Source organism: Gossypium hirsutum, chromosome A08, assembly GCF_007990345.1.
Source record: "Gossypium hirsutum isolate 1008001.06 chromosome A08, Gossypium_hirsutum_v2.1, whole genome shotgun sequence".
In the NCBI taxonomy this organism is placed as follows: Eukaryota; Viridiplantae; Streptophyta; class Magnoliopsida; order Malvales; family Malvaceae; genus Gossypium; species Gossypium hirsutum.
In genome coordinates this window covers 44,470,801-44,493,502 of record NC_053431.1, presented here as the reverse complement: position 1 = coordinate 44,493,502, position 22,702 = coordinate 44,470,801, and the positions used below count along the sequence as shown (strand labels likewise).

The 22,702-nt window shown below is 35.9% G+C and overlaps 1 protein-coding gene across 2 annotated transcripts; it reads right to left on the bottom strand.

The window, feature by feature from the left end:
- Window positions 1-6,057: 6,057 nt before the first annotated feature.
- On the bottom strand, window positions 6,058-16,371 carry LOC107911374 (N-alpha-acetyltransferase 35, NatC auxiliary subunit). 2 transcript variants are annotated; one of them, XM_016839242.2, is made up of 16 exons: window positions 15,993-16,371; window positions 15,446-15,513; window positions 14,595-14,750; window positions 14,151-14,318; window positions 13,544-13,694; window positions 12,832-12,911; window positions 11,278-11,550; window positions 11,051-11,194; window positions 10,241-10,375; window positions 9,714-9,812; window positions 8,865-8,921; window positions 7,552-7,756; window positions 7,256-7,374; window positions 6,954-7,022; window positions 6,616-6,714; window positions 6,058-6,496 (listed from the first exon to the last, which is right to left on the bottom strand). In XM_016839242.2, the coding sequence occupies exons 1-16, from the start codon at window positions 16,117-16,119 to the stop codon at window positions 6,257-6,259; spliced, it is 2,190 nt and encodes a 729-aa protein (XP_016694731.1). In that variant the 5' UTR covers window positions 16,120-16,371; the 3' UTR covers window positions 6,058-6,256. The 2 variants fall into 2 exon arrangements, with proteins under 2 accessions (XP_016694731.1, XP_040930382.1); XM_041074448.1 differs by lacking the exons at window positions 6,058-6,496; window positions 6,616-6,714 and having other exon boundaries at window positions 6,963-7,033.
- Window positions 16,372-22,702: the final 6,331 nt, after the last annotated feature.

Here is a 22,702-nt window from a genome sequence, read left to right as displayed (position 1 = left end):
AACTTGGCTCTCTCAGGATCATCATCAACTGTAGCTCTAAACTCTTCAGCCCCGTATTTTTTAATTTTATCAACAGGTGGCTTACTTAAACGTAAAAGTCCAAAACCTTGATGAGCTACGGGAACTGGTTGGGAAATAGGTGAGGGTGGAGTTTGCTGAGCAGTCGGATTAGTTCAGACAAACTCAGTGAACCATTCACTCATCATTTGAAAGAAGGCTTCCTTAGTCTCTCCTCCCTGACTCCCAGATACAAGTCTCAATTCAGACGGCACTGCTCTATGAACGGAGGCTGGCGCATTACTTTCAAAATCATCATCCAATGCTCGATTGGGATCCATAGCTATATGAAAACACGATTTAAAACCGTCAGGAGATATCACACTATCACATGTTATATATGGCGTGTATAGCTAGACTCTCACATATGCTATGTTAATCCGAGAATTAACTAAATCGTAGCTCTGATACCAATAAATGTAACACCCCTCACTCGTATCCATCACTGAAATAGTGTTACGGAGCATTACCAGACTTAACAATTAAACAATCATGCATTTCTCATATATTTTTCATATCCAATAAAATACATTCACAAACAATAATATTGTCCCTAATACGAGCCCTCGATACTCAAATCAAACATTAAAAGTGGTTTGGGACTAAACCAATAACTCAGGAAAGTTTTGGAAAATATAAAAAATTTTCCAAGTATAGGGAACACACGCCTGTGTGGCCAGGCCATATGCCTCACACGGCCAAAGACACGTGCGAACATTCGAAATGGGATCATATGGCCGTGTCCTAGCCCGTGTCTGACCTTGTGTAACTCCCTGACTTGGGTTACACGGATAACCACACTCCCGTGTGCCAGACCGTGTGCTAGGTCGTGCCAAAACTATAGGGTATACTAACTTATGTCACACGGCCAAGTCACACGACCGTGTGCTGGGCCGTGTCGAGCATACTGAATTGGTTTCTAATAAACATCAAGGGACACACAATCGTGCTCGGCCGTACTACCTGACCGTGTGTCACACACGGCTGAGACACACGCCCATGTCTCTGCGTCTGGACAAAAATAGGCTATTTTCCAAACCATCTTTCTCACCCAATCTTGCATTCACCTACACAAACCAAATTGCATATTACCATATCTTCAATAGGCATTTAAACCCATCTAAAACAAGTTCAATTCATGTTATATCATTACCAACAATCACAAGGCAATCAAATATCACAATTAGCCAATCAAATTCCTACCAATTTCACATCTGTAAATCACCTAAATGGTCACTTTCAACTATGCATTATTTTGCCTAAAACCACAAGCATACCATAACTCAAAATTCAACCATTTTGTACTCAAAATACCAATCCACAACAAGCACTCACATAGCAACTTCCAACCACATAACAAAAGGCTATTTGCACATATATATATATGCATAAATACATAACCAAATATACCAAAATAAGCCAAATCACATGGCTATACACATAACCAAACATTTATCATTCACAAGCCAAATCAATTGGCTAAATACATTACCAACATATAAACCATATTAATCACAACTCCTATACATGCCATATAACCAAGTACACAAGTTCAAAAGTACCAAAAATGGCAGTTGGATAGTGTGATGAGATCTCCGATGACTCCCAAATCCAAGCAAGCTTCGAAAACACTATAAAACATGGAAAAATAAACAAAGTAAGCTATAAAGCTTAGTAAGCTCGTATGATTAATAAATATAACCTACCATTCATTCATGCTCATATGATTAATAATTATAACCTACCATTCATTCACCAATTAAGTTATCTATCATGATACAATACAATTCAACTTAATCACAAGGCTAACATATGTTCATCCACATAATAGATCATGTAACTCACAAATTACATAGATTCATTGCTTATACGATTTACATAAATACCTACACTGATACGTATCAATCTCTTACTCTCTCATATCTTCAATATACTTGTTGAACCATTTGGAATAATATCGGATACTCAGGAATCTCGCACCCTAAGTGCCAATACCAGGCTGAGGCCATCTCAATCTCATATCTCATATAATGCTCACTCTCGAGCTATCAATGGGTCTACTCACACAAGCTGACGGTCAAGACGTAATTATACGGTGCTACTCACACAAGTTGATGAGGATCCGCAACACATGCCGGATAACTCGGCCATCGGCTAATGACATGTCATTTGTATCCTATTTATTCCTAAGGTTCAACCGGGATTTAAAAATTGCCGAATCTTCATCGAACATTTTTATAAAGTCGTAATCACAATTAATGCATTTATAAAGCATTTAAAACACAATTATATTAATGCTTATTAACATACGAACTTACCTCGAATTTATACAGAGAGAAACGAGCTATCAATCCAATATTTTATTTCCCCCAATCTAATTCTGAACTTCGCTTTTCTTGATCTATATATAATCAAATTTAACTTATTTAATTATCATTCTATTCAATTTAATCCAAATTTCATATTATGGCAATTTTACACTTTTCCCCTAAACTTTAGACTTCTTTACAATTTAGTCCCTAGCTCATAAAAATGAAAATTCATGCAATTAAGTCCATACCCATGCTAGCTAAATTTCACCTATACTCATAGCAGCCCATATTTTTCATTATTTCACACATTTACCACACAATTTATCAGATTTCTCAATTAAATCCCTATTAAAAATTTTATCAAAAAATCACTTAACAAATGTTGTTTATCTAACAACAACCATCCATTTTCTAACATCACATATCAAAATACACACATATTCATCAATGTTAAAACCCTAGACCTTTAGCAGTTTTGCAAATTAGTCCCAAGTCTAGCTAGATTAAGCTACAACGATCTCAAAAACATAAAAATCTTTAAAAACGGGACAAAAATCGTACCTATTTGGACTATAATGCCTTGGCCGAATGAAGAACTCTAAAATGGCTTCTTTCTCTTCAATAATTCGGTGAAGAAGATGGATTAAGAGATGATACATTTTGTTTTCTTTATTTTACTTAGTTTAGTTTATTAAATTACACTTTTAACCTTGATTATAAATCATTAAAGTCACTTAATACATGTCCAATAATGTCCACTAACTTTATAAATGGGTTAATTATCAATTAAGGACCTCCACTTTAAAGTTCTATAGCTATTAGACACCTTTAGCTATTAGAACACAACTTTTACGCTTTACGCGATTTAGTCTTTTTATCAAATTGAGCATTGAAACAATAAAATTTCTTAACGAAATTTTCACACAATCATACTATCATGCTTTAGACCTCAAAATAATAATAAAATAAATATTTCGATCTCAAATTTTTAATCCCGAAACTATTATTCTAATTCGACTAAAAACGAACTGTTACAATAATACTGCTAATTGATTAGACTCGTTAGAAACAAGTTTCATAACCACGTGGAACGATCTTACAGGAAATTTTCTTCACAAATTCTTTTCAATAAGCCAAACTATCTAGCTCAGATACGATATCGTAAATTTCAAGTGAAAAAAATAATAATAATATGATAAATTTTAATTTTTTTTATATTTCAGTAAAAAATAAAATAAGTGTATAGTGGACCATTAATAACGTGGGTCCAGTTTAAGTTCATTTGAGTTCGACTTATTCTTCTTGTTTCTGTACCATGTTAGTGCTACTAAATTGATGCTGTTGGGTGGACTCCACACAAGAGTTTTTGTTTTTTTAATCATTTACGAATTTCTGATCCGCCAGATTAAATCTTTTGGACCTACAAGATTTTGCTTGTTCTTGGCAGAGATGTGAAAAAATATATATATATATTTGCTCCATATAAAATTTTTAAATGAGTTTTCAAAGATAGTAGTACTAAATTCATAGTATATCTTTAAATGGGTTTTCAAATATAGTCTGTATATTCTACAATATTCAAACAAATTTTGATTTATCGTTATTATTTTTAGTTCGTTTTATTGATACAAAAGGTAACGATGGAGGAGGTTAAAGCTAATTCTGCTCGTAATTGTTAGTGAGGTTTGAAGAGATAGAGGATAATTTAGTATTCTCTTAAAAAGTTTTTTTTTTAATATTTATTTTAATATTATAAAGTAAAAATATGTATTTAAATAATATTTAAATTAGTTAGTATTATAGTATTTTAATATAAATATAAAAAAATTATTTTAACTCATTATTAATCTTTGATATATAAAATATAAATTTTAAATATTTTTAAGTAATCAGTATTAGTATTTAGTAAAATGTATTTGAATATATATTTTATATTTTAAATATTAAAATATAACCATTACAAAATTAAATATATAATTTTTATATTTGAAATAAATTTCAATAGAAAAATAATTATATACTCAATATAAATATTATATAAAATACATTGAATTATAAATAAGGGTTAAAAATATCATTTGACACAAAATGCTTTTCCTAAACACAAAAGCTAAAAAAAAGCCTTTGCATTTAGGTTCGAAAGCACTTTTAATGTCAAAAAACACCTGTTTAGCATTTTCTTACGACTCCAAAAACACTTTTAATCCTAAGATTATTTTCCAAAATTAACAAGAGACAAAACCATTAGAGGAATGAAGAGTTTTGTAAAACAAAAAGATTTGAAATGGATCCTTTTGAGACAAGTGTTGTGATAAAGTCATGGTTTACTTTATCTAAAGATGATTAGAAATGACTTTACTCAACTCTTTTAAAGCAAGTCATAAAGTAATGAAAACCTTCATTGAATGTAATGAAAGTTACTTCTGAATTGACCTTAACATCACCTTGTGACAATCCGCATACTTAATCGGGTGAGCCTTCGTTGGAGGTGAGCCCTCCTAACAAGGTAGTTAAGTATAATAAGTTTAAATTGGATTAATATATATTTTTCCCCTTGCACTTGTTGTACTTAGTTGGTACTTCAACTTGTATTATGTCACTCAGTTTGATACCTTCGTACTAACATTATTAGTTTATAGCAGCATGACACTAGTAGCCAATTCGACACGTGATAACCTTTTAGTATGCCATATGACAAACATAAATAAAAAATTAAAAAACTTTAAAAATATATAAATTAATAAAAAATTTCACATCAAGAAAGAACATAGATAAATAGTTGTCCAAATATTTTATAAAAAATTAAAAATATATAAAATAACTTATAAATACATTTGAACCGGACAAATAATTGTCCATATTCAAATGCATCTAAACCAATTTGTCCAGGTTCATGCTTGATGTGAAAAAAATTGTTCCTTTGCTATTAATTTATGTACTTTTTAAGATCTTTTTTTTATTTTTATTTATGTTTGTTGTGTGATATACTAAGAAATCGTCACGTTATATTATCTGATAGACCATTAAGGCTACATCAGCACAAACTAATAATGTTAGTACAAAGGTGCTAAACTAGGTGATAGATATAAATTTAAATATCAACTAGCTGAAAAAATATCATACAAATCGCAATATTAACACTTCGAATTCTATATGCATGCTACTATAAATAAAAATAACATAGATTATATATGTTACACTTTAATAAATTTAATAACAATAATAAAACTGAATGTAGTCCACAAATTTTAAGAAATGCAGAGTGGAGACTGAATGATCGGGTGTGACTTCAAACCGTAATAAACGACAAATCTCTATGCATTTTTGTACCGAATGAGCTAGCATTACCAACCCTTGCCGACGATAATATTCCTGATTCGATCTTCCAGCATATATAGATATGGTAGTTGAGCTTAATGGCAACCCTTTTTCCATGCAAATTGTTTCACACAGAAAGAATTGCAAGTATTAGGGATGGGAAAATAAACAAGGGTATTAATAATAGGGGTTGGAAAGCTATCTTTGACATTCTACCACACAAGTCCTAGCAACTTAAAAGTGGAAGAAACCATTAGTTCTGAATTTGGCAGGCAGTCCTCAGATGCCAGAAAACAGATGTTGAGTTGACCAAATATAACATTTACAAAGATCAGTCAAGATTTTGGGCAGGGAGAAGAATACAAAAAACTAACATAAAAATAATGTGCTTATTTCTAGCTTTTAATTTCCAACTGAATTATTCATATAATACTTTATAGTAAAAATTAAGAACATTGATTTAAAACAAGCTAATATTACAATTGCTACACCAGGGGACTCAAATGCCTCTTACTCCTAAGTATGCGTGTTTCAAAATTGGTAGAGATCATCAAAAGAAGTAAACACCTTTAAGATCTCTTGACAACAACAGTTGCAAAGAATGGATGATGGCTGAACTCAAATGACACCTTAAGTGAAGGGTCAAGAGCTCCTAACCGACAAATGACATTTTGAGCAACACTGTTGTGTTCTGCTACCTGCTCTAATTTTCGGAGTTCAGCTAACCTCTCTGGATCGTTGGAGAAGCTACTCTTCACCTCCTTTGCGATCCTCTGAGCATCCTTGAAGTAATTATACATAGCTAGCGTCTGGATCAAAATGTAAAGGTGAAATCTAATGCATTAGGGAAAAAAAATTTAAAACAAAGATAAAATGAGAACCCCCTGAGTGGCATTCAATTAAGGCAAAGATCTTATTTAAAACTCACAGAAAAGCGAGCATGAGTTGTTGATTCTTTGTATGACAGGTACGAAACATGATCAGGAATGCAGGCTCTTTGTAAAAGCTCAAAATGCTGAACAAATTTCTGGATAGAAGTAAACAAGGGTGAGAACATACCATGATGCAGTTAAAGCTAAGAGCATGCTCAAGGTAATACAGCTAAACTCTAATTCAAATGCTTGTCAAATAAATGGCTTACTCAATTCATCCATCAAAAATAAAACAGAAATATCACGTAATGGCACAGTAGCTACAACTTATTATTTTTTTACTATGCATGGCAGTATGTGTTTGTGTAAGTAAATATGGAGTTTTATGCTTCACCTCGTGCTCAGTATTAAAAGGGCTTGGACCGTGGAAGACTGGGATTTCATTCCTCAAAGCAGCAAGCATCTGGAAAGATACTGAACAGATTAATAGAGAACATGAGTTGACAATATTGAAGCAAAATATTGATATGAGATGAGCATCATCTGCTGTTTATATATACAAGTTTAAGATAATTGCAAACCAACTTCTTTTTGAGAAATCTGCAGTTTTAACCCAGGCCTGGCTTAGACTAGAAGACTATTTCCACTTGCAATCAGTAAAACATGTCAATTTCCAAATAAAACAAGCATTGTTACCATTGTAAGTCCTTCAGCAAGACATATATAGCATTGAAGGAACAAGACTGCTGGTGGGATCCGAGATTCCCTAGCCAAATCTTTAGGAGAATCCTTTTTCTTCTTCCCCTTCCGTTTAGCTGATCATTCATAAATTTGGTTGTTTATAAAAACAGCATGCAGGTCATTGAAAGGGTAAAGAAAATACATCAGATTTTCAAAATTGATCAATTGATATACTTTATTTAATATTTGGAAGAGAAAATTTAACAAAAATGCATGAGCTTTGTAGACAATATTATAGCAAAGAAGAGTACCGGTGTCATGGCTGACAGCCATCATAAGATGAGTTTTCTCTGCGAGCTTGATTAAGACAGCATATAAGTACCAATATACCATGCAGTATTCACCAGTAGAATAAAGTTCCAATTCAAAACCCAATATGAGAAATCGAAATGCTATCCAGAATGTTTGCTCTTCCACCCAAAGGAGAATATGTTGGAATATTTTCATACATGTATTCTGCAAGCCGCAAGGAAACGCAAGGAAACCTTTGTCAAGTATCAAAGAGAACAAAGAATTTAACTTCGATGCCAGATGGAAACAGAAGCTAGAAGAGGCAACAAAAGGACATTGATAAAATGGTATCCTACTCACAGTCCAAAGACAACATGGAACAACGTAATGAAAATAGTGGAACTTAAAAAGTTTGATGTTAACTAACTAATACTATATTTCTTTTGTCAATATCGGCAAAGTCAATATAGGCAAAGCTGCTGCAGCTTCCTTATGACAAGACAATGTTGCTTGCAGTATTATTACAGGTAGTACTACATCATACGAGTAATATATAGCCCTTTCTACTCAGAAATGTTAAAGATGTATTTATTTATCTTGATTTGAATATGAAATCTATAAAATAGTCATTCTCGTCAAACACTAAAAAGAGGAAGTATATATTTAACAAACATTTCTTCCCAGATGTTAAGTTTCAAAATCAAAGGTCTTATTGTTGTTGTTATTATTGTAGAACACCACAACATCTTGCCTAAGAAATTAAAGAAAGAAAAAATGCTGACTCTACAACTTATTTCATTGTAAAGTTCTAAAGGACAAACTTCATTAAATGCCATCCCCAGTCATAACCAAGATCAACTTATTAACATATTTATTTCCTCAGTACAAGACTTGCTTAGCAACGAAGATGTTGATTAACTATGTTTAAGCAGTTTTAAATAATGACGCAATTTCATGAATGTTGAGCATTTCCTAGAGATGAAATGGTTGCTATAGGTGCTTTTTTTTTCTCTCTAAAAATCCCAAGACATAAACTGGCAGCAAGTAACCTTGAAGGTCCCAATCTTTTTAAAACAAGTACATCAGTCATATATGAACCTGAGAGAGAACTCAGAGCCACACACTTGTAGCCAAATTTCACATTTAATTATAAATTTATGGGGATTATCCAGCATAGGTCCTTCAAGCTTTACAAGATTAATGTTCAAAGAGAAGCGGTGATTACAACGCATTAGAATGCATTAATTTCAGCATCATCTATTTGATAAGCTAGTAGTTCCATTAATTGCATGCCACAAGAAAATAGATAGAAGAAAAGAAAGAAGCAACCCACCTCATCATTTGAACTGCTTGAGACTTCTCCATACTCGTTTCTGAAAGCAAGCTCAAGCTGATAAACCAAAGACATGACAAAAAGAGAAAGTCCAGTTATAGAGCCATGTGCCACATCAAGTAAAAAAAAAAAAAAAGGATAAATTTACTCGAACAGTTGTCTTTATTTTACAAAGTTGACATGTACAGGGAAAGGTAATACAACATAAAAGAGAAAGAATCCCTGTTTACTTATTTCCTGATTGGAAGAAGAGTTAAGGGTGTGCTTATATTTTTTTTTTAGTGTCAAGGAGAGGAAAGCCCTACAATCCAAGGAAACTAGCCAAAACTAATCCTCAGCAATCCCATCACATCAGCCATTAACAGGTTAATGGCTCCTTGTGTTAGTTTATCAATAGTTCTCAACCCCCAATGTTGCCCTAAGTTCCATTTAGCCAACCAATCAGCTACAAGTTCTTTGTCTTGGAATGTGATGCAAGTTCCAAACCCAATTTTTTTAGCATTTGTTTAATCTCATGAATCAAACAAAAGTGGGGGTTGTGTTTCATGGACTTCGTAAGTAAGTGCTTCATAGATGCAGTCACAAATAATAAAAAAGAAGAATACTTAAGAAAACTATGCATGAAAATAATGCAACATTCTGGACTAAGTCATTAGCTACATCACTGATTAAGGTAGGAGGCATCCCATGTTAAAGTCATGAGAAAAACAGCACAGCAAAGTAAATTTGATTCAATAAATTTAAACCAGAACAAAGAGATGTCTGAAACATGAACGAAGGAAGATTGGATGCGTTAAAGAAGACAGACAATGCAGCGAGCTGTATTCGGAAATCTGACACACTACAAACCTGTACATAGATAACACGCCAATCTTGCAAAAATTTGCCAAGCTTACGCCTTTGCCAGGCAGCATTTGTACAAAGTATTTTGAGCAAATTCATTACCAACTGCAGTAAATAATAGCATTGCACATATATTAGATGAAACACCACATTTTCAAAGTTTAGCATATGTAACACTCAAGCTTAGCATTCTGATCAAAACAGTAGCCTTAGGCTTTTAACTCCAAGAACTGAGGTAAATAAATGTATATACCATCTAAGAAGGATGGAACTGATAGATTATTACGAAAGGATCTTGCTAACGAGTGACCTAAGTGCACTCTTACAGATTACCTTATTAGGTAAGCTACTATTGCCAACACCATCGGAGTTCAAGATTAGCTATTACCTAAGGCACTTGATATATAATATTACTATTAATAGTAACTTAACTAATCTTAACAAAAGCCTAAAGTCACTCGTCAGCAACATCCATAACAAAATGTACTAGAAAACAACGGTGAAATATATAGCATAATGATTATTGACATAACCATTCCTAGCTGCAGAAAAGATTCATTCTTCTGAATATCATGGTTTTTGGTGGCTTCAGGTAATGCAGCAGCTTTATTTATCACTGCAAAGAAAGGATCGCGTCCATAGAGTTTCCCATCTTGAACCAATAGAAGCTGTTCAACAATATTCACATGGTTAAGAATCTGAAAACATGATGCTTAAGAACAAGTAGTTCAAATAGAACAAGAAACATAATCAGACCAAAAACATTGAATTTCAAACTGTTTATCCTCAATTTCAACCATAAACCAGTAATATAGAGTCATTTTTGTAATGTGTAGTAAAACAACAGCACTGCATTCTTCAAGAACTGTGGGTAAAACAACGGGTACAATAGTCAATTGGACTTATGTCTTAGTCTTTGGTCAGCTATATATGTCCTCTTGATGCAGAAATAATGCTTAATGGGTGAATCTTTCCATGTTTGGATGAGTAACGCCTTGCCTTAAAATATTTATGGAGAAATCCTCATTACATGAAGGAAATGGGGAAATAATGAGGCACAAAGAATGGAACTAACGCCACAAACAAGAAGCATCTACATGTAAATTTGACCAAGGGAGCTCAAGGGATAAGTACTGCTCCATGTTCTGAAGAGCATATCTTTCTTTTTAGTCTGTTTCATAAGCACTAAGTTCATTAAGGCAGCCATAGTAAAAACAGCAAGAAAGTTTTCTCAATAAAATGATAGAAGTCCAAAGGTCCACACAAATGGTTCAATAATGAGTCAGACTAAAAGATAAGGGCGGTTGTCCAATAAAAAAAGAATGAAGCCAAGAAAGTTTGACCTGCAGATGAGATCGTGCCACCAAATCAGGTTGAGATTTCTGGAACTGAACCACAAAGCGCAAAAGACTTTCTAAATGAGGATCCAATGAGTAAGAGCAAATAACATCAAGATCATGAAGAAGTTTTACAAAATATTCAACTGCCTGCCAAAGCAATAAGAGAGAAATTATTACAATAATGAAAGTAGACTCAAAGAAATCAAAATTAAACTACAAAAAGCTCTAACCTTTTTCCAACTAAGAATTTTAATTGCACGTGGTGGTGTGGGGGCAGATAACCTACTGTTTAGCATAGCATCAAATCCAATTGGTTCAAAACCTGAAGCAGTAGTTTTGTCATCTATATCACCTTCACAAGATTCATCAAAACAGGACCTCAGAAAGTCCGCTGATTTTAGAATGGATTCCAGCTCAGTCAAGCAGGAAGCTATATGTTTTCTTGCAGACTCCAGACCCCTCCCCTGGGGTCGTTTCATACATGAAAGGACATGGAAAAAATGCTGAAGGAAAAGGAAAGGCAACTTAAAGTTTTATAGACTTATAGTACAGTCAAGTATATGTTTGTCAGAAAGGATGAGACAAATAAGAATGTCACCAGAGTAAATAATATTTGCTAGAAGAAAACACCAAATAGATTGTTGACAATGTAAGTTTGAAAAAACAATATACATAGCATATTCCACACGCGATGATATACTTCCCTTAATATGCTGCCCCATATTACTAACTGTCATCTTCAAATTTTGAAATTAGGAAAAGATACATAATTGAGGGTGTATTTGTTTTGCAGAAAATGACGTTTTCCAGTGTTTGTTTCATTGAAAATATCTTGTTCAACAGAACATAACTTATTGATCAACGGAATATAAGCCTCTTTTTCTTAAAATTGTCTTCCCCCTTTGAGAAAGGTAAGGAAAGTTTCAGAAAAGAGCTCCCTTAGGAGTAACTTGATTTTTAGATAAGAATTAACATAAATCAAGCCAAACATTATTATATTAATAATAAATATTTAATTTTAAAAATATTAAAATATTGATCTCAAATACCAAAATATTTTAGTATTATTAAACATGCATATTTATATTCAATAATATATAACAATTTATTAATATAATTATTTAATATTACAATATTATTTTAATAAAAAATATATAGATTATAATTTATAAATATCTAGTTATAAATGTTTATAACATAAAATATAAATATTTTAATAGTATAAATACAACTATTTCTTGAAATCTTGTTTAACTTCATTTATCCCTTCGAGCTTCAATGTGCCAATATCCACTCTCATGCATATAACTTCAATTTTAGGTAATAATTAGTCACTGTTTATTAAGTCTATATAAGATAATATAGTTACTAAAAAATTAATTTTGATTGTCAAAGAGCAATGCTTCAATAACAGTTTGTAAAATATATAATTCATGCTATGTTTGTTTAACTGAAAACTGGCTTCAAAACATGATATCAGAAAAACTAGCCAAACAGCAAAATGTAATTTACTTGGAATAATTCAAACACCAAAAAATATCAGCATTTCCATAAATCATTTTCCAGAAGCCATTTTCAGTGAAACAAGCCCTAATGGATATTGAAGGTTTTATGCAATCAACAATCAAAGCATTGACTATTTAGCAAATAAAAGATTACTAGGAAGGAGACCCACTAAAGAAATATTTTGAAGGCATGCAAATTTTCTAAAAACAAAAGCACAACCACAGACAGATAGATGTAAATATTCAGAGAAGTGATATAAGAGTAACACAGCTTAAGACCTTACGAAAACGTAAGCGGCACAACAAAGCTTTGCAGAATCCTTCTTCCAAATTGGGGTTGGACTGTAATGGCTCCAAATCTGTGCATCAATACAGCCACTTAGGTAATTAAAATATCCTATCTTAATGATCTTTAAGAAATAATCTATAACAGAAGTTGACAAAGAATAAAGATGAAAAACAAGAATTTAGACAGTTAGAAGGAAATTCCTTTTAACAGTAGCCCATTGATGCTGGAATAACTAGGTAACACATAAATATTTCTATTTTGTATCCAAAGGGAAAGGGAAGTAAAGCCATCCTAACCTGCGCAACTCATTTTTACTATTTTTCCTGTGAATCTTTTCATCATATATCATTCCCCTGATTATAATATGAGAAATTCCATAAAAAAAATATAGAATGCAGGATCTATATTATAAACAGGTAAATCAGAACTAAATTTATCTTACAAAAGACCAAAAACAAATATTTCATTCAAAAGCTTTAGATTATCAACTTGTGTCACAAATTAAAAATAGATTTATTGCAAGAATTCAGAAATAGCTGACTTCTCTAAGCAGACATATATCAATTGCAAGAAAGTTTAAAGAATACAAGAGAGCACAACAACCGATGCTAGATAAGACGAAGGTGCAAGCTATTTATAATGTGATTTTCCAGATATGAGGATTCTCTCGGTAAAGAAACAAAGAAAAGCTAAGATAACTACCTTCTGGTAGTCTTCTTTTTGATGATGTAGCTTTACATGCACGTAACTGGCGAGATATTGTCTCTTCAACAGCATTCAATATTGACAAGCACTTATCATCTCCATCCCCATTTAAAGGAAGACCATATGTCAAGGTGAAAAGATCCTCCTCCTGTCAAATGTAAGTGTTTACAACTGACCATGTAGGTTTAATCACAATTTCAAGAACTAGTACCAATGAAGAATAATCGTGAATGCAATTCAAACTCTTATGCAATCAAAGCAGATGATATTTTTAAAGGAAGAAGGATTTTACTATAAGTACCCTGAACAAATTCTCATTTACTTAGCCCCATCCTTTTCCTTTATGCCCTACCCCCACCCCCAAAAACAAAGATCTTTGGGAGTTTTGGGAGGGAAGGAATACAAGGAGCAATTTTTTCAATAAATAAAATTTGTCTAGATCTGACACCTTAACTAGAAGCAAATTACAAAATACTTTTTATCTTAATCTTAAAACAGTTCATGGATATGTCAATGATTTTACTCGTGAATAATGCAAAAGAACTAAATCCATTTTGTCATTTTCAAATGAAAAGAGGCAAAAAGAGCTGTTGGAATACTTTACTTCATGTGTGCGGGCATCTGAAACAACTGACACTACTGCCTTGCAGGTTGCGCGTATAATTCTGCAATAAGAATGCAATAAGGCATGTGGAGCAGTCCTATCAAGCCTCAGAAGATAGATGCAAGAAAACACAGTTTGTGCCAAGGAATGACCCTTATGCCATGCTGCCTGCCATGAAAGACTACAATTTAGATCAAAGAAGAGAAACAAAACAATTAGAGGGCCCAGGAACAAACACAGACAGAACAAGTATAAATATAATATCATTAAAAACATGAGGAAAAAAACTCATTCCATGTAAATGAATGCTTATTTAGAAGCATCTGGGACATTGTGGAATAGGTGAAACAAATTCAAGACTAACCAAAACAGTCATACATGTGCACTATATGTGAATATATATATATATAGAGAGAGAGAGAGAGAGTAGACACAAGATAGTACCTCACAAGCTAGAAGATGGTCCATGATATCAATGGTGCGGCAGACATCAATGGTGCTGTCAAGGCTAATAGGAATAGGAGCAGCACCATTTTCAATGGCCTCATCAATAGAATAATATGTACAAACAATACCTGAATCCATCTTTGGATCCATTATCTAACAAAAAAAAAAAAAAAAAAGAAATTGTCAGTGAAGGCCAAAAAGCTATTTAGTTCAAACGTAGAAAACATATATAGGGAAAACTTAAGAGTAGCAAGAAAAATAAAGTCTTTTTTTTTTTTTTTGAAAGAAAGAACTTTTACAAGTACTATATAATTACAAGTGTACATGTCCGAGGAACTACAAAGTAGAATCAAACCATCACAACACACAGACTGACAAAGAACTAGAAATAATCCAAACTAAAACCCACACATGTGCAATTGCACATGGAAGGACTCAAACCTGGGTACTCAGGACCCAAGGCCTCAACCTTTGCCACCATTGTCAAGGCTTTATTGGCAATAAAATAAAATAAAGACAATTTAATACATATAAAATGGAGGTATTTTTTTGTTTATGTCAGATTTATGTTAGTAAAGATATCACTTGATGTTTGAGAATAGGATCAAGCATTCAAGTGTCTAAGTGACCATTGCAACAAACCCTCATTTAGAAATATGTTAAATAGCTCAAACACTGACAATGAACAAATCAAGTTGTAAAAGCATAAATGGCAGAGAAAAGTAAACCAAAAAAGAAAAACAAAAGATCAATTATCATCTTAACTAAGATAATGATTAACTTCCAACAAAATTAGAAAATAATCGCATGACATTGATCAATAACCAAGAAGCATCAAGTATCAACACCTCTAAAGCAGACATGGCAGCAAAAAGGTTGAAATTGTCCCCATGAATGAGCTCTCCATCTCTAAGACCTGTGATCACCAAGCATTGCTGAATAGCTAAGTGATAAAGCGGAACCCAGAAATAAAAAGAAACTAAACAAATAAGGTCTTAATCGTCACATGAAAGCACCCACACATTTTCTCTCTATATTTGGCATAGCTTCACAACAGCAATGATAAGATTTATAGTTACTAAAAGAAAAACTATGATTCGATAATAATTTCTTGCTTTGGATGATCATAAATAAAAGGGAGAAAGCCAGAGCTTTCATAAAGTTAATACCTTCTCTTTTTCCTATTTATTTTCTCTACTACAAAAAACAATAACTTACCACATTTCAGTTACCAAAGAAACTAAAAAATTTTACTCAACAAGCAATAGGGTTTAGGGATTCGCTGTTAGATCTCCTAATCAAATATAAAAAGGAAAAGGTTTTGCTTTTTTGACTTTTGTTTTCCCGAGAACCAAACAGAGGTTTAAGAGGGGAGAAAAGAGGGAGAGATAGAACCTGCACAGGCGGCTTGAAGGAGAGGCGAAGCGTCGGCCCAGACAGTGGTGTCGCTGGCGGGAATGGAGGCAAGCTTGGATGGTTGGCCGTCGATGGAGGCTTCTTCATAAACTGGCTTATCAGCCATTAGGTTATTGAGTTGAAAAGTTTTGAACAGCTGAGGATCTCAAGCAGTGAGTAAGCGAGGTTGAGGTTGAGGTTGAGGTTGAGGTTGAGGTTGACGATGCTGTTTTCGTTTCAGTCTTGGCTTTACAGTGCCAGTTGCCACAACATCCTCGTAAAACCAACACAGCTGAGAGAGGGTTTAGGGCATCTTCTGGGTCGGGCCGGGTCCCCCTCGCTCCATATCAACCTTTTCTCAACCCAACAATTCTTTTCTCCCTTTCTTTATGAAATAGAAATATTTTATTTCTTATAATAAAAAATACAGGGATAATAGCAAGACTTACCTCTGTACATTAACAAAATTGTCAATGTAGTACCTACATTTTTAATTTATTCATCTTGATACCTGTACGTTTCTTCAGTCATCATTGTGTACTCGGATCTAACATTGGTAGTTTCTGACATAAAACGACACGTGAACCAGTGATAAATAGACACGTGTCAATGGGCCACAGACAAAAAAGCCAAACAGTCATGAAAGAGGGACTTGATAGAAATTTTACTTTTCATTTTTTTAGGTTAAAATTATTAATAAATAAAAAATAAGAACCCCATCTTCACTCTCCTGCTCTAGATTCTTTTACTTAATAGAAAAATTATTTTCAAACCAAAAATACAACTGCACAAACCCAGAAAGCAAAATAATTGATAAAAATCCAAACTCAAATTTAATTTGTATAGAATATGTACATAATTTGTTTTCATACAATAACTCCTTCAAACCTGAACATTGATATACTAAAATTTCATTTGTGATTTTGTGAAACCTTATACATGATTTGAAACCCAAGTCCCAATTCTAGATCTAATTTCCTAAACCTTAAATTTTAAAAAAAAACTAAAAATCTTAGAACCCTATATTTCAAAATCAAAGCAAAATCCCTACAAAGCAAAGAATTGAGGCAGCAGTTGTTCTTTTAAGTGCTCAGCAGCGATTATGGAAGATTTGAGGCGATGAAGACTGCATTGCACGAGGAATATGATTGCTCTCTAGATTCCGAGCAACGATCGGTTTGAGATGGGCCTAGTGTCACGGACTTAGGATTCTTGCCTCACAATCCGTGCGGCCTTAGGCAGTTTCTTACTCTAAAAACGCCTAAGTCAGCCTAACTCCCACAAAAGAAGGATTCAATAGAATTCTTCCCAAAACACAACTCAAGCGAAAGCAACTCAAAGCCAAACAAGATGAAAGAAGAATGAGACAAGAACAAGCCAAGGAAAATAAGAACACAAGAGAGAGAGAACTTTGAGTGAATGCTCTCAAGAATTCTTATTGCTCAAAACTCAAGTGCTTTACAATGAGGGAAGAGGCCTCTATTTATAGTTGAGCCTCTCCAAATCCAACGGTACAAAATCAAGTACATCAACGGCTATGATTAAAGGGTATCTACAATCAAATCTCTAAGAATATAAAATCATATCTTCTAAGATTACCTATCTTATCTAAGATATGTAATCTTATAAAATAATATCTTATAAGATTACATATCATATCTAAGATCTCTAAGATTATAAAATCATATCTTTCAAGATCATGTTTCCATATTTGTCTAACTTGTAGATGGGCCTTCAATCTCTTCAAGCAACGGGCCAGTCCGATTGGGCCAAATGACCTCCTTCCTTCTTGATGGATCGCACAGATGTGTCATGGTTGCGGGCTCCCATGCGCAACCCATGACATTCTCCCCTACCGAATCTAGCAACGCCCTCGTCGCGTCCTCCGCATGGTATCGATCTATCTTATCTTGGAATTGCCACAAGGCTTCAGAAGGTTCCCAACTCATCTCACTATCCGGGAATCCCTTCCATCGGACCAAGTATTCACGCCGCGGTCGGTAGTACTTACGTCTGACCACACGATCAGCTTCAATGTTCTCGACCTCTCGATCATAGGCGACTTTTACCCCCATTGGTGCTCGTTCAGACTTGCTCCGATTTGGGTCTTCTCCATCTTCATGGAATGGCTTAAGTATACTCACATGGAATACTGGATGAACTTTGAGCTTCTCAGGCAACTCAAGCTTGTAGGCCACCTTGCCTACCTTCTTCACAATTCGAAATGGCCCCTCATACCGCCGAACGAGTCTTTTGTGTAACCCATCATGTCGCAAAATTAGGTGTAGTTTGGCAAGAATTAGGTACCAACCTGAAATTACACGTCTCTTCGATTTCGATCCGCCCACTTCTTGTTGCGCTTACTTGCCTTATGTAGACAAGCTCTAGCTAGATCATTTTGCTCTTGCCAATCCCTCGCAAATCGATAAGCTGCTGGATTCGGTCCCGCATAACGAGTTGCAACCATATTGGGTGTAAGCGGCTGTTGCCCCGTCACTATCTCAAACGGACTCTGGTTCGTTGCCCCACTTCGTTGTAAGTTGAACGAAAATTGGGCCACATCCAACAACTTTGGCCAATCTTTTTGTGTCGCACTTACATAGTGCCGAAGATACGTCTCCAACAATGCATTCACTCGTTCGATTTGCCCATCAGTTTGGGGATGCATGCTAGTGGAAAAGTTTAAGTCTGAACCCATTAACTTGAATAACTCTGTCCAAAATCGATCCGTAAATCGCCCATCTCGATCACTGATGATAGACTGTGGTACTCCCCAATACTTCACCACATGCTTAAGGAATAAGCGAGCTGCCTCATCAGCGGGACACTCCTTGGTTGCGGGGATGAAAGTTGCATACTTCAAAAACCTGTCCACCACAACAAAAATATTTGCAAATCCATCAGATTTAGGTAAGCCTGAGATAAAGTCCATGGACAAGCTCTCCCATGGGTGCTCCGAAATGGGCAACGGTTGTAACAAACCAGCAGGGGCTTTCAACTCAACCTTATCTTATTGGCATATTAAACAAGTTTTCACATAGGCCTCCACATCATCACCCATGTGAGGCCAATAAAATCGATCCTCCAATAGAGCCAAGGTATGGTGTATTCCTGGATGGCCAGCCCATTTTGAATCATGACATTCCTTCATGATTTCCCTTCGTAAATTCCCATGTTGAGGCACATATAGACGTTGCCCATGAGTGTATAGCAATTCTCCCTCGAGCCAAAATCGCCTCGTCTTTCCATCTCTAGCAAGCTCCATCAGATTTTTGGTCGTGGGATCATGGGACAGTCCTTCTTGAATGCGCTCTAATAAGGGACTCTCAGGTTGGCTTATCGTTGCAAATTCCATTTTTCGGCTAAGTGCATCGGCCACAATGTTGGCACTCCCCGGCTTGTATTCCATGCTAAAATCAAACTCTGCTAGGAAAACCTGCCAACGAGCCTACTTGGGGGACAACTTTTTCTGGGTTAAGAAATAGCTATTTGCAACATTATCAGTGAATACCACAAACCTAGAACCCAGCAAATAGTGTCTCCATGTGCGCAAACAATGCACCACTGCCGTCATCTCTTTTTCTTGGACCGTGTATCTCCGTTCCGTCTCATTAAGCTTTCGACTCTCGAAAGCAATCAGATGCCCATCTTGCATCAACACCCCTCCAATCGCATACTCTGAAGCATCTGTGCGTACCTCATACGCCTTTGAAAAAATTGGCAATGCGAGTACAGGCTCGCTCGTCATCGCTTGCTTCACTTGGTTGAAGGCTTTCTCACACTGAAGGTCCCAATCCCACACTTTGCCCTTTTTCAACAGGTCCGTCAAGGGTGCAGTGATCTTGGAATAGCCTTCAATGAAGCGACGGTAGTAATTTGCTAATCCAAGGAAAGACCGCAACTCCGTCACCTTAGTTGGTGATTTCCAATCGGCAATTGCCCAAACTTTACTTTCATCCATTCGAATCGTGCCACCTCCCACAATATGGCCTAGAAATGGCACTTCTCGTTGGGCAAAGGAGCATTTCTCCTTTTTGACATATAGCTCATTTTCTCGTAGAGTTTGAAACACCTCCCCCAAGTGTCCCACATGCTCTTCGAGCGTCTTACTATACACCACAATATCGTCAAGATAAACAACCACAAAATGATCCAAGAAAGGTTGTAATACCTTATTCATTAGGGTACAAAATGTGGCCGGAGCATTTGTCAATCCGAATGGCATCACCAAGAACTCAAAGGACCCATACCTAGTTACACAGGCTGTCTTGGGCTCATCCCCTTCGGCTATTCTCACTTGGTGGTACCCCGATCGCAAATCCAACTTAGTAAACCATCTCGCGCTACCAAGCTGATCGAACAAATCTGCAATAAGAGGAATGGGATACCTATTTTTTATAGTGATTTTGTTTAAGGCCCTGTAGTCGATGCACATCCTCAAAGATCCATCATGTTTTTTTTGAAATAACACAGGTGCACCGAGCGGGGCTTTAGATGGTCTAATGAACCCGGCATCTAAAAGCTCTATCAACTGCTTCCGTAATTCCTCTAGTTCCGGTGGAGCCATCCGATATGGTGCCCTTGCTGGTGGTTCAGCATTGGGCAACAGCTCAATCTTGTGGTCCACCTCCCTCTTAGGTGGCAATCTTTTGGGCAACTCCATGGGCATTACATCTTGAAATGACTTTAGCAACCGTTCCACTTCCTTTGGAATTTCCCCCTCGAATTTATCATCCATATTATCTCTCAAGGTAGCTAGGTAGGAGACTTCATTTCGATGGACTCCTTTGGCAAATTGAATTGCCGACAAGGTTTTTCCCTCCATGTTTCCCTTCCTTTTCATTCTCACCATATATCGTTGATTTGCATCGGAGATTGTCATGTAATTCTTGGAAGGGTGAATATCTGCATTAAACCTGTCAAGTAAACTTAATCCAACTACAAAATCGTAATCATCAAGTGGGATTACCTTAATGGTTGCTTTGCCCGTCCACTCGCCAAGTTTGAGTTCCACCCCTTTTGCCACACCCGTTATGGGAATGCTTTCTAAATTCACCGTTTTGATTCGTTCCGAATCTTCCTCGATTCTAAGGCCAAGCTCCTTTGCCATTTCTTTAGACATGAATAAATCAGACGCACCAGTATCAACAAGTGCATTCAATCTTCTCCCAACTACGATGATGTCCACAAACATCAACCCATTGCTTGACTTCTCTTCGACACCTCCTAATATCGAATTGAGGCTTTTGGTGTCATCTTCGGCTTCCTCGCGTGCCTCCATGGCATGAAAAGTGGCTTTCTTTGGACAGACACTCATTCTATGTGGGCCTTGGCAAAGAAAGCACTTCATTGGTCCTTTTCTATCCCAAGACTTACCTTGACTAGACTTTGGGCCTTCGTCATTCTTTTCCCTTTTATCCTTGTTTCCCTCACCATTGTCTTTGGGTTTCGAATTGGGTTTGGAAGAATCATTATTATCAAACTTTCTTCCCCCAACATCATAGAAATTTTCTACCTTGGCCATAGCTTCGGTCAATTCGGTGATATCTAGACGACGCAACTCTTGCTTGGCCCACATTTTTAAACCATCCTCGAACCAATAGAATGCTTCTTTCTCGTTCAAGTCTGAGATCTGAAGCATCAACTCGCTGAATTCCCGAACATAATCTCGAACAGTGCCTTGTTGCGTAAGCCGACGCAACTTAGCACGAGCCTCCTTTTCAGCATGTTGCGGATAAAACTGCTTCTTCAGCTCTCTTTGGAACTCCTCCCAAGTTCCAATGGTCGTTCCTCCATGTTTCTCATCCATGGACCTACGTCTCCACCACAAGAGAGCAACATCAGAAAAGTAAATTGAAGCGGTGTTTACCTTGGTGGCATCATCCTTAATGCTAATTGCTCGAAAATATTGCTTCAATTCCCACAGGAAGTTGTCCACTTCTCTTGCGGACCTAATCCCCTTGAACTTCTCGGGTTGTGGAACATCCACATGACGTTGCTTCGGTCCCGAAGCCAACATCCCACTTTCCAGGGCAGCCTTACAGATTCTGAGCTCCCCCTTAAGCTCAGCAATCTCTTCCTTCATGGCAGTCAGCAGGGCCTCAAGAGCTTCGTCCCTTCCTGTCAATTTGTCTGAAGTGGATCTGAGGGAGTCCAACACAAACTCCTTGCTATCTTCCCTCAGTTCCTCCATACGGGTCAGGACCACTTCGAGTGTCTCCTTCATGTCACCAACGGACTCCTCGAGATTAACCACTCGAATTTCCAAGCTCCACAGCATATCCCTCGATCGACTAGCCTTTCTAGCCCTCCCACGGGTCTCCATTGGCTCATTCTGATCAACAACTTCTTTCGACATATCTCAAAAGTGCTTTCGAACCGGCTCTGGTACCAACTGTCACGGACTTAGGATTCTTGCCTCACAATCCGTGCGGCCTTAGGCAGTTTCTTACTCTAAAAATACCTAAGTCAGCCTAACTCCCACAAAAGAAGGATTCAATAGAATTCTTCCCAAAACACAACTCAAGCGAAAGCAACTCAAAGCCAAACAAGATGAAAGAAGAATAAGACAAGAACAAGCCAAGGAAAATAAGAACACAAGAGAGAGAGAACTTTGAGTGAATGCTCTCAAGAATTCTTATTGCTCAAAACTCAAGTGCTTTACAATGAGGGAAGAGGCCTCTATTTATAGTTGAGCCTCTCCAAATCCA